Below are 13,834 nucleotides of genomic sequence, written 5' to 3'. Positions count from 1 at the left end.
GGTTGTCAAAATTTTGATTTAAAATATTGTCAAAATGATAGATTTCCACTTTTCTTCTTATCAGTTCCAATTCCAACCAGCCCCTACCTCCATATACACAAAATCCAGGCATTTCCACTTGCCCTCCAAAATCCTTTGTCTCTTCCTACTTGTGACTCTCATCCATTCTCACAATTCTCCCTCTGGCCCTTTGATAATTAAAAGAACAATCACTGTGATTTTCCTTTTAGCTTGCTATGCTGAGGCAAATTAGCGCAATTTGTAATATAACTATCTAGAAACTTGTTGCATTTGGTAAATCAATACAGCATTGTTACTTTTCTGGTTATATTACCTATGTTGGTTTAATATCATTATTCTGACAGACCCATTACCATAGCCAGGAAAATCCATACTCAATAGTTATTGATCCCGCTCTGAGCCAGTTCATGATTAGAGCCCTGCACAGATACAATATTTGTAGCCGCATCCAATCCGCAAAAATAGTGCGCAGATATAGAGCGGATACCCTTGGATTTGCAGGGCTCTATTCATGATGTCCGTATAGGTCTGCATATCAAAACATTTTGTAAAAGGTTATTGTACATGGACAGAAGCCAAATAATGAGTGTGTTATAATTATTTTTATTATACATGCACAGTACCAAACCACAACAGTAATTAATGACCTGCACAATTCCACGAGAAACAGAAAAGCATTTAGTTCTACTGTAAAAACATCAGAGAAGTATAATCATGTCTCTTTGACTCTTTGCTTAAATGTGGCAAAACTGATCTTTTTTAAGACCACATCTCACATGTTAGCCTGGTGTGAATTATACTGTTGAATTATAACCACCTTAAGATAAAGTAGAAGTTTATAACGGAAGCACTAGTGGTTCTTAATGCTTTAGCTACCTGTGTGCATGGCAAGTATATATAGTTCAAACTGTGCTACCATCCATTATGTATCACTTCAAAGACTTACAGGCAGAATAATAACCAAACATACTGATTACCATGGGCAAATTGTGGGGTTGCTATGAGCTCTGAGGAAGGGGTAGCGCGTAGTTCTGCTGCCCAAGGAACAGACTGGTAATTAAAGTGTGACTCTCAGACTCAAAACTTGGTCCCTGGTTCCGCATTTTGCTTCATGGGGGAAGTAATTTGCATCAGCATTTCACCTGGCAGGTTTCACTTCCCACTTTTCATCAGTTCAGCTAGGTGGCCTGGAGCAACTGTTGTGGAGGTGAATGAAGTCAAGGCTCTGCACACTCCCCACCACTTTGCACAGGAGGTGGAATAGTGACCCTACAGACACTGCTCTCCCCCACCATTCTGTAATCCACAATATGGGTAGCACACTCAGGAGAGTAAGGGGACACTTTACACCTCCTTCCTCCACTTGACACAGGCATAGGGTGACCCACAGTCTCACCCTGTGTGGACATTAGATCTGTTAATCTTTTTTTTTAATTAGCTAAAGGGCAAAGAAAGACCAAATCTGATCTACCATGCTACGATGAGAGTAAAAATGCCTTCAAGTTCTCCTTCAAGGAAGAGAAACAGGATAAGAGGGAGCAGTTATATTCTACCTCTCGGTGACCAGGGGAGTAAATCCCTTATTTTTTAAGCATATCAGTGATGTAGAAATTCTCAGAGTACGGCCCTAAAGGTGTATATTTCAGGGATTACCTGCCAAATAATTTTCTGGAAGATGACATTTCCCTTCATACTAAGAACCTATTCAGTACACATTAATGTAGCTAAAAAATTCCTTTTGCGAGACTGAAGGATAGACAGTGTTTATCTCCTTTTCTATAAAGGAGAAAATGTTATTGCACTGCTCTCTGGAAACTCATGATGGGCTAAAATGAATATATTATCATGATCTAACTGTGGCATACACGACTATAGGAGAGTGTTCAAAATCATGCATTCAGAATCAACCCTTCTGCTTTCAGAGTAATTTGTTCATGAGATGTTAGCAATGACACTCACTGTTGAAGTTAAGCTGCTAAAACCAAGGACTATGCCTCAAAATATAGGGCCAAATTCTGATACCCTTACTAACAGGGAATAGTACAGTACATCACCCTTTGAGTAGTCTCATTGAGTCAAGGGGACCACTCGTGGTGTAAGGTGAAACCCAACATGAGTAAGCATAACATAATCTGATTTATAAGGATTAATAATATACTGGAGACAACTATCATATTTAGTTGTAATGTGGAAACTGACCTTTAAACCTAAAGATGACAACACCTATATGAAATATGACCAGCGTAGCTGTGCATCAGTGCTGACTTTAAAGGTTTTATACAGAAAAGGTCATTTTTGAATACTGCAATTACACTAATTGACTTCTGTATATGTTTTAATTAGAATTTTAAGGATTTGATTACCCATCAGTAAGAAAAAAGATTTGATTATTCATGTGTGCTAGACTATTGTATACAATACATCTTATTATTGTAATTTTAAAAGTAAATTTAAAATGTTAAAATTAAATTAATTATCTCTTATTCCACATCACTGCTATCAACAGCAGGTAACTAACAATGCTGGCTGCTATTAATAATAACAATATTATCTCTTAATATTCTATTAATGGAAAATGTATTGAATAAAATCCCTGCTGTGCCATTCTAAATTCTTACTGGGTTCAAGAGAAATAATCCAATTTTAACTGAGATTCAATTACTCTTTCTTTTCATTAAATTAAACATTTAAGCTCCATGAATATGAAAAGTGTGATGCTGGACTGGAACAGGACTGCCCAGAACTTTTAAGAAGTTTGTTAAGATACAAATATTTACAAGCATTTCTGAGTAACTATAGATTTTTTCTGTACTATTATTCCTTCACAATGAGGCACTGTGTGTAATTTTAATCAATGTACATGTTTGCCTACTCACTCTGTTTTTGGAACTTCTTTTCTAAGCCAGTAGAAGTCAGACTGGGCCAGGTATTTGCGGGTCTGCAGTACGTTGCCAAAATAGTCATTTTCTGAAAACTTCATCTGTGTAAATAAATCATACCCATTAAACATGACCAACAGACACAAAGATGACATGAAAAGAATCAGAACTTCGACAGTAACGAGATAATAATAATAATGACTAAAAATGATTTGGTTAAGTTAATGACATTATTCATATTACAACAGTTAGGATAAAATCCACCGCATTGCAGAAGGCTTCCCAAGGACCTCCACCCTGTGGAATTTCTAGGATCGCCCTACATAAATGAAGGGTCATGAGCAGAGTAGGTATACAGGAGGATCTCAACACTTTGTCCATCACCTTGGGTGGCGGGATGGTCATATGGTAAAGACAATGAAGTAGGTCTCACGATGTCTGGGTTCAAGTCCCTGTTCTAACACCAAATATTCTGGGTAAAATTATTTCATTAATAGTTTTGGTTCAAAATATTTTCTGTGCCATCAGCTAACTGGTTTTAGATCCCTTATTTATATAGGTGTCAGTAAGAAATCTTTTTCTAAATAAACCCAATACTCATACCATTTTTAAAACGAGGGGGTTTTAAACATTTTTATTATTTTCTTCTATCAGTTATTGCCATAATCAAATGTTATACCCAGATATCTACTATACCAGGAGAGGCTTAAGTGTTTTTCAGTATCTAGCCATACAAATTTGGGTATAAGATAATATTAAAAATTACAGGGACAAAGGTGAATTACATTTAATCCAGGTCTAGGGCACACACAAAGAGTTAATGAGCCTGACAACTGATGAGTACAAGCTAAGCCTGAGCATGCATTTAAACATGAGAAGTTTATGAGCAAAAATTGATCTTCCCTGGGAGTTTTAATAATTGACATCAACTATTTATTTTTTTCAAATGAAACCCTAAGGACTAATAAATGTTTTATCACAACAGTGGAGATAGGTATATCCATGATTGTTTACATTGGACAGCTCAGAGGACTGATAATTGGATACAACCACCTGTGGGTCGCTAGTTCAAATCCAGGCTGTGCTGTCAGTGACTGTAGGTCATTATGATCTGATTGCTATTTAGTGTCTTATGTGAAATCAATCAGTTGCTCAGAACACTTTCTAGAGCACAAATATCTACTTCCTATAAATCACCATAATAGGTCAATCAGTAAGGGGTCCTCTATATTAGTGCTTAAAATGAAAAACACCCATATTTTCTGTTTTATGTGAGTCATTTAATTCTGAATTAGAGAGGTGATAAGTCAGCACTAGAATCAAACTAGAGCTGTGTGAAATTAAATGTGTCAGAAGATTTCTAGGGAAATATTTGCCATATTGGTTAGTGCAATTTGCACTCCATAAAATTTCACTTTGAGAAAAAATGTTGATGATATGCAATGTACATGTTGAAAACATGTATTCCTACAGGTGGTATTATGTAAAGCCATTTTCACATGAAAACATTGCTTTAAAAAGTATGCCACAAAATTGTTCAAAGAGAAGTGCTGTTTGTGTAATTTTGCATTTCATTGCAAATATTTTGCACAACTCCCCCTCAAAGGAATCTAGCAGTGCTGCTCTACCGTCACTCATGTTAGCAGCATTTACAAATATGAGGGGTCACATTGCCAGAATCTATTACCAAATGTCTCAAATATGATTAGCCATGCAAGAAAAAAGGCTGTTAATATTACATAAAACCTGCTCATATTCCAATCATCCTTTCAAAAAATTCTCAAGCTTGGGACAAAGTTACACTTCAGTACCAATCTACTGTGTTGCATTTTCAGGGCCCAGACTTACAAACATAGTGCTTATGTCAGCAAGTGAGTCCATCACCTGAATGGCTTCTCCTCTATCCCATTAACACAGATTATAAAGGTTCACAATATCTCCTCTCTACACGGTTTCCCTCGGCAGAGACCAGACTTGCTGAGTTTTTCCTTCTTAGAGTTCTGAGTGAACTATGCCATATTTAACAATGCCTTGTTTGGTTGGTTTTTGTCTGTGTTCTATGGCCAGTTATACTGGAGCAATTTTTTGCAACGGTACCATTGCAAAAGAGAGTCTGTGAATGTCAGGTTTCAGAGTAGCAGCCGGGTTAGTCTGTATTCACAAAAAGAAAAGGAGGACTTGTGGCACCTTAGAGACTATGCTCAAATAAATTTGTTTTATGAATGTTAGATCATTTTAAGCCTCAGAATGTTTATCTTTTTCATGCCAGTATGTCAAGTAGCTTGGTTTGTCCATGCAAACAACTTGGTGATAAAGTAAATATTTCTCCCTTGGCTGAGAAGCAATATCTTCTGTTATTTGATCTCAATGTAGATGTAAGTCCTGTTTGTGGCTATTCCAGGTTTTCCTATAGCTGGAAACAACATGTTCTCCAGGAAGGATGGTCTTGTAGTTAAAGCCTTAGACTGAGACTTAGAAGCTGTGGGTTTAATTTGTGGCTCTACTACAGCTTTCCTGTGTGACCTTGGCCAAGTCACTTCACTCACACTGTGGAACAGTTCCTCATCTGTAAAATGGGGATAAAAATACTTCCTTTCTCCCACCCTTTGTCAGTCTTGTCTACTGACGTCTGGTCTATACTGGGGGGTGGGGATGGGGGAATCGATCTAAGTTATACAACTTCAGCTATGTGAATAATGCAGCTGAAGTCGACATACCTAGATTTACTCACCGCAGTGTCTTCAACGCAGTGAGTTGACTGCTGCCGCTCCCCTGTCAACTCTGCCTGTGCCTCTCATTCTGGTGGACTACCGGAGTCGACAGGAGAGCACTCGGTGGTCAATTTATCATGTCTAGAATAGACGCTATAAATCAACCCCTGCTGGATCGATCGCTGCCCGTCGATCCAGCAGGTAATGTAGACAAGCCTTGAGATTTAGAAGTCTTTGGAGTAGGAATTATCTTTTACTATGTGTTTGAACAATGCCTAGCACAATGGGTCTGTAATGCTGTATCTTATCTGGAGCGTCTAGGCACAGTTATCAATATTCATAGTATTAGGGAAAACAGTCCAAGCTTGTAATAATAATTTGTAACATTTGGGTAGAAAACGTATTACTGTAGTTTGTTGCAGAAGTTTATTTTGAGGAGAATGTTCGGGGGTTATTTTGTTTTATTATTAAATACAAAATTTGTATTGGCATATTTTTATCTTGAAAAGAATACTCTGGGTGTATTAAAACTGCCCAGACATATTTTACAGTTAATAGGCCTGGTCCGTCCTCTCACAGACAGAGGTGGAAACAAGGAGTATCTCTGTTGAAAATCTGTAAAGCTACCCTGGCATAAATCTGGTGCAAGTTAGAGGAGAATCAAACCCAATATTCATGGTGTCATAAATTCAGATCTTGCAGTCCTCACGATGGCATGACTCCTATTTAAATCAATGTGGATTCTTCTTGTATGAAGACTGCTGCACTGGACACATATAAATTAGATTTGGAAAAGATCTATTAGATTACTTAGTCCATCCCCCTGCCACGGCAGGATTGTTTCCAAAGATGTATTTTCTATTGCTTTATCTTGTTTGCTTTTAAATCTCTTACCAAGAGGTTTAATAGCATCAGCTTGATACAATGTAAATACATTAATGAAAGAAGTGCCTTATTTTCATTTTTCAGCTATTTTAACTCCTCACAGGCAGGACAGTCCCTCAGTGATGACAAAGCCAGTATTTTACACGGGAACTTTATTTCAATGCAATGTTTGGCACTTAACTGCTACAAGCTCTAGCAACCATCAATGTATTCTAATGATAATTCTGGAAAAATGATTGATGATGGCTATGGTTGGCCACACCCAACATTAAATCACCCCCTTGTGTCTGTGCATAATGTAGCTAGTCTTCTGTTTCTACTGTATCAGGTTTCCCTCCCACAGGAACCGACTGTGCTCCCTGGGGGGTTCTCCCTGTAGGAGAATCCCGCCTCCTCTACAGTCTCTCTCTTTTCCAGGGCTAAATTCTTCCTCAGCCTGCCTAACCTAAGCCCTTCCTGCGTGGGGGAGGGAAACTTCCCTATCTCCTCTCTTCTGGGTCTTTGCTCTTTAACTGAGCTCTCTCAGCTCCTTGTAAGGGCAAGCTCTACCTCCTCTGGGCAGAAAGTAGTTAGTTAATCACCCTCTCTCCCTGGAGCATGACTTGTTAGGGTTCTTTCTCTTGCCTTGCAGATGATGGGGATTAAGCAGCATCACAATAATCAATCTCTTGTATTGGCCAAGTTATTCATAATACACAATGTTATTGTAAAACAAATATTCCAATGGGCATGTTGTAAAAAGAGTCTCCCTAGCTTGGTTGAGGCCCCCTGAGACACCCGGTTACCATCACAGGCTCAGCTGAATCCAGCCTCCAACCTTGTAGTCCTTGCAGTGGGCCTCACCACTGTGGGCCTGCTTACTTTGTTTAGGGCAATGGGAAAGGCAGAAGTTCAGACTCAGAGAACAAGCCCCACCTGGGGTCAGCAAAAAGGTCAGTGGTACTACTTTACTTCAGGAGTGCCTGGGTAGCAGCTTTACTGGAGTCATTACGGCCAGGCAGGCAGCCAAGTCAGTCTCTCCCTACTGGGCTTGCCACTGGGGTTCACGGGATCCTTGCAGAGCTGGGAGATTCCTCCTACTGCTTTAGCAGCCATTCCCTTCTCATGGCTTCCCCCGTGCTGACTGCAGCTTCCTCTTTTTATAGCCCTCCTCCCCTACCATGCATGAATGTCAGGGCCAGAGAAGCAGGGCTATCTTAGCGCGCGCAGCCTCCCCAGATCCTTCCCTGTCAGCATGGGGTTCATCTATCCCATCACAATGCTCAATTCTTTCTTTTGTGGTTAAGCTAAGTTAGCACCAGAGCTGTGCATTTAACTTTATTGTTCTTTTAAGATTTCGGTCTTGTGAGACAGGTGTGGTCAATTCAGAATCATAAGGGAATGGGGCAAGTCAAGCAGAAGGCCACAAGCAAAGTGTGCCATGCAAGGGAAAAAATGTGAGTGTTTTCTGGCACCACCATCTTTATTTAAAAATGATGTAACTGCTTTGATTTTGGATGGCTGAAAGGAAAAGACAAAAAAATAGTTGTGACATACCGTAAAGGAAGAAAACATTTTACACTTACTGTTTTGATGTCTTCATTAATATACGTGTCATTCATTATAAACTCAGGGTAACCCACTTTTGCCAAAACCGCTTTTGCCTTTGAAAGAAAAAAAACTGGATTGTTTAAGCATTTAAAAGTGCATTTCTTCCCTCATTGAAAGGACCGCACAGTACTATACCTCCCAAATGGCACCCGGGTTTCACCTCAAACAGCTTGCTTATGTGCAACAAATCTGTTTCAGTTTTTAACACTGAGGGGATAACATTGAGCTGCCAGTTTACACAGTATCTCCACCGGCTCCTGTAGAGTTACTACAGAATTACAGGTATGCTTGAGCACATAATCTGGTCCTAAGAGTTGAACCTCACCAAGGATTGCAAGCAAAATTAATCTAATGGTCGCAACTTGTATCTTTTTAGTGTTTTAACAACCTGTGACCTGTATAACTACCATAGGGCAGCTGAAACAAGCCCAGTTATTCAGATGTATGTCGGACATGGATATGAATAGGTCAGAACCTCAGCTGGGATAAACACAGCATAGTTCCACTGACGTCAAATAGATCTCACCAGACAAGGATGTGGCTACGGTTTTCTGACGGAGAATGTGGTTTCTACAGTTCATGCTGTTGAACTGTGTTTTGCTCATCTACCTGAGCCATCTAATTAAAGGCTTTCCACTCCACCTCTGTTTTAACAGACTCCATTTCTTAAAATACTTGTTCCCAATAATAGCACAGAATCCTCTGTATTCCTATGCTCAATATAAAGGCAATAGGAACATTAAAATAATTCAGTTTACATTTTTACATTAACTTGGATTTATTCTGTTTCACATTTGTGAGAATTTGCCGTAGTGTTTATATACAGTACATCATACATATTATATATATACACACACACACATAAAACAAACATATTTATGTATGCACACTGTGACAAAGTTCCTGCTCTACCTTGGTGGGCCTTGAGCTTATTGGCGAATTTGCTCAGCTTGGAGCTTCTTAGCAGCCCTCAGCTTGGCCATTTTTCTGAACGCACTGTCCAGGTCGATGACTCCTGTGTCTGACTAGGAGTTGGGAGGATTTGGGGGGGAACCCGGGCCCGCCCTCTACTCCGGGTTCCAGCCCAGGGCCCTGTGGAATGCAGCTGTCTAGAGTGCCTCCTGGAACAGCTGTGCAACAGCTACACCTCCCTGGGCTACTTCCCCAGGGCCTCCTCCCAACACCTTCTTTTATCCTCACTATAGAACCTTGCTCCTGGTGTCTGATAATGCTTGTACTCCTCAGTCCTCCAACAGCCCGCGTTCTCACTCTCAGCTCCTAGTGCCTCTTGCTCCCAGCTCCTCACACACATACCACAAACTGAAGTGAGCTCCTTTTTAAAACCCAGGTGCCCTGATTAGCCTGCCTTAATTGATTCTAGCAGCTTCTTGATTGGCTGCAAGTGTTCTAATCAGCCTGTCTTAATTGTCTCCAGAAAGTTCCTGATTGTTCTGGAACCTTCCCTGTTACCTTACCCAGGGAAAAGGGACCTACTTAGCCTGGGGCTAATATATCTGCCTTCTATTACTCTCCTATAGCCATCTGGCCTGACCCTGTCAAAACACACACACACACGTGTGTATATATACACATACATACATACATGTATACCAGGGTAACTGTCATGCCTGCACTTACATTTCATAAAATCATGATACAAATTGGAAACAATTATGTAACCTAACTTTATAATACATTTGTGTATGGCACTAAACTTGTCCCACCCCAAGGGCATCCATCCATAGTTACTATGGAAACAATTTATTTCCAAGAGAAAAAGAGGGGAGAGAGAGAGAGAGAGTCTAAAAGATGGGGGTGGGGGAAACCAAAAAAATAAGACACATGCATGATATAAGCTAAACATGTGACAGAGTAGGATGGTATAAAATGTATATTTCCATGTTGTTTAGGAAGACAGATATCAATTTACCTTTTAGGACTACGGGACTTTTCCTTAAAACTTTCCTCTAGTAATGTGATCCTTTCAACACAAAAATCTGAAACCATGTGAAGGCTGAAAGAGGAGAACCCTAATGAACAACATTGCCCTTTTAAAATAAACCAACTTCAGCATATAGGCTCCAATCCTGCATGCTGATCTGTGTGAGAGAACCCCTACCCCCATATGGAGCCCCTTGACTGTAGTGTTTGCTTAGATTGATTTATTTATTTTTCCTTCCTCTGCAGCATGGGTCATGGGTCACTTGCAGGTTTAAACTAGTGTAAACGGTGGGTTCTCTGTAACTTTAAATCTTTAAATCATGATTTGAGGACTTCAGTAACTCAGCCAGAGGTTAGGAGTCTATTAGGGGGGGTGGGGGGGGTTCTGTGGCCTGCAATGTGCAGGAGGTCAGACTAGATTATCATGATGGTCTCTTATGGCCTTAAAATCTATGAGTCTATGAGCCTCTGAGAAGCAGCTTACAGGATCAGGGCCTTACATACCAAGGTGATAGGAAATTTAGAAATAATCTAGACAAAACTCATCTGATACCCTTGAGTCATTTCATATTAGTGGCCAGGGCATATAGTAATATTAAGAACAGGAGTACTTGTGGCACCCTAGAGACTAACAAATTTATTTGAGCATAAGCTTTGGTGGGCTACAGCCCGCTTCATTGGATGCATAGAATGGAACATATCATAAGAAGATAGATAGATAGATAGATAGATAGATAGATAGATAGATAGATAGATAGATAGATAGATAGATAGATAGATAGATAGATAGATAGATAGATACAGAGAACATGAAAAAGTGGAGTACATGCTAATTACTCTTACTCCACTTTTTCATGTTCTCTGTATGTGTATATATATATCTTCTTAGTATATGTTCCATTCTAAGCATCTGATGAAGTGGGCTGTAGCCCACCAAAGCTTATGCTCAAATAAATTTGTTAGTCTCTAAGGTGCCACAAGTACTCCTGTACTTTTTGCAGATACAGACTAACACGGCTGCTACTCTGAAACCTATTAATATTAACTAAAGAACCTATGGCATCTCATGAAAATCCTTAGGAAAACATACACATTAGAAACAATTCAGATTCATCTCTGTGATCACAATCGGTCCAGCCCAAAGACCCAAAGGGATATGCTTACTTGTTTCTTGTGGCAATAAGAATTATTGCAAGGCCACAAAATGACCAGAAGTAAATAATGTCTAGGCTGTTTCCCTTCCCACCCCAGCTACCACCAGGGCTTCCTACAAAGGCTGAGGAGACCACAGTCAGAACAGCCAGCTCTGCAATTTCTTGCCATCCCTTTGCACCAGCTATGCTAGTGTAATGGGGAGAAGCAATGCTACAACGTTTTCCCCCAAAATCCTTCTTTTACCTTCCCTCATTTTCAAGAAAACAGGATCTTTGCCTCTTGAGAGTTAATCTATTCCTAGGGCTTATTTCCCAGTTGAAGTTATTGTCCTCTACTAGTGACATCATAATTAATTGTTGCAGAGATAATTAAGATGTCACAATCAGAAGATTACGACTTCAGGTTAGAAATTAACAGCAGGAACAGATGAACTCTTCAGCAAGAAGGATCCCATTGTCATACAAATATCCCCAGTGATAGAAAAACAATAAAAGACAAATGCTCTACAGGAAATATGAAATGAGCCAAATTACCTCTAAAATAGAATGTTTTCTTAGTTTTTCATAAGGCACAGTAGGTACTGAAGATTTTTTTAAAAAAATGCTTGAGAAAACAGGAAAGAACTAGAATTCAGCTGTAGACAGCATCTATTTTTTGCCCTGCTTATGCTTTCTTGCCGAGTTGACTGAACTTTTGTGATGGTTTCAGTACATTACTTTAGGGTTTTCAATGCTATTTGTTACTATATCAGTCTCAAGAAAGCAAGTAGGAAAACTCATCAGTTTTAATTTCCACTAAGTTGGCTGCTTAAATGAGTTAGGTTAGTCTCAAATGTCTTGCATGTATTCCAAAGTAATCATTTTAATCACTTAATTAAGCAGTCTTTGTGTTGCATCTGCATAATTGAGCCCTTAACATTTTTGATTAAACTAACAAAAGAAACAAAATCATTTATAATAGCTGATGCACAATTGCCCTTTTTAAAACAATTCAAAGAATCAGTGTGGATTAACTGCACCAATATTGCGTTGACATGGAGAGCTACAATCAGTACAAAATGTGGATCAAAAACATTGTTAAATATATTTAGGCAAATAACAAAAATCACTTTGAATTATATTATCCCTTAAAAACACTGGCATTTTCCAGACTGCCTTCCAGATCCTTAGCAGCTGTAAACCTCACAGAATTCTGACACCATCTTAGGCCCAGCAATCTCAGTGAGCAGGTCAATCAAGCATAGCTGTCACGCTGAGAGGAGCAAAGGTGGACTCTGGCTTCAAACCAGAGGTGTTAATGGTCTGATCTGAACGAGAGCATACTGCTCTTCTCCCTGTCCCACTCAGAGATTTTGATTTCACCTTGAAGAGTCCATCTGCATAGACATTAAAATCTTTCAGAACCATAAAACTTTTCTGACCTAGAACTCTGTCCGTTCAGCCAAGGAAGCTGAGGTACAGGATGACAACCTGTACAACCCTGTTATTCTCATTTTAAACCTATGCCATTACTCACACACAAGGTGGACTCTCAAACGCATCCATTTCTGGAGCGAGAAACATCCTACATTTAAGGGTAGATAGAACCAGTTCAGCCATGCCACCTCCCCATGGCTGAGGCTGAACAAAATGCCCTTCATGATACATCTTGACTATGGGTTTCAGAGTAGTAGCCATGTTAGTCTGTATGAGCAAAAACAATGAGGAGTCCTTGTGGCACCTTAGAGACTAACAAAAGGACTCCTCATTGTTTTATCTTGGCTACGGAGTCCTTTGCTCCAACGTCCTTTCCCAAAGAAACCACAAGCAGCTTGTGGCCCAATGGCCACTTTCAACTCATTCTCTTCCATGCCAGACCATTTGGGATTTGAGGCTGCTAGCTTAATTTATATGCTGGTCAAGTGTGGCTGGAAAAAAACACCAACTAGTGCTGAATGGCAGCCTGGCACTTTGTGGGAGAAAAAAGGACAGTTTAGAGTTATCACTTTTTCCCTTTAAGCCTGACCCACTCCATCCCAAAGACGCCTTATTATCACCTCTTTATACTTCCCTCTTTTTATATGTGTTTCAATGGTGAGATGTCAGTTGTGCACCATTGATAGATATTTGGTTCATGTCTGTGATACTATCAAAATGGCCAATCCAGAATGAGGCTTTGGACAATCTGCTTCCTAATAGCAAGTTTAACAACTAATTTAAATATCACTGACAGCCAACTGTTATTTACCATTCATTTCATATTGCAGTATATGTATTGTGTACGTGCACGTGGGAGGGAGAGAGACAGAAGGACAGGGAAAGAGAAAAAAAAAATCCTGGCCCCATTGATATCAGTGTAAGTTTTGCTATTGACTTCACCCGTAATTTTTCCCCCCATTTCTATTCATTACAAGTGTATCGCAAACCAGATGGCTGCAAATGCAAAATGAAATTTAAAAAAAATTAACTTGCCATGGCTTGCCAGCCTAAGTCAAATGTTTGTGTTTCAGAGCTACAGAACATCATTCAGATTCTTCTACCATGCCTTGGTATCTGAGCATTACCAGAGACCCTCTCACTGATCATTTTAACTGCTGGGCCTGATTTTCATTTACACTAAGATCCCTTTAAGCCACCCTGGCAATGTAAAGGGTCGTTAAAGTGGAAGTAAGTT

At 39.6% G+C, this 13,834-nt stretch overlaps 1 protein-coding gene across 1 annotated transcript in view; it reads right to left on the bottom strand.

Annotated features, from left to right (window-relative positions):
- Nucleotides 1-13,834, bottom strand: part of PHEX (phosphate regulating endopeptidase X-linked) — a 141,112-nt gene that overhangs the window by 39,383 nt on the left and 87,895 nt on the right. The window contains exons 13-14 of the mRNA XM_073328113.2: nt 8,062-8,139; nt 2,898-3,001 (exon numbers count right to left, since the gene is read on the bottom strand). Of these exons, the coding sequence (XP_073184214.1) occupies nt 2,898-3,001; nt 8,062-8,139 (182 nt within the window). The remainder of the gene's footprint in view (nt 1-2,897; nt 3,002-8,061; nt 8,140-13,834) is intronic.

This window comes from Lepidochelys kempii, chromosome 1 (genome assembly GCF_965140285.1).
Source record: "Lepidochelys kempii isolate rLepKem1 chromosome 1, rLepKem1.hap1, whole genome shotgun sequence".
In the NCBI taxonomy this organism is placed as follows: Eukaryota; Metazoa; Chordata; order Testudines; family Cheloniidae; genus Lepidochelys; species Lepidochelys kempii.
This window is presented reverse-complemented; position numbering and strand designations above follow the sequence as displayed.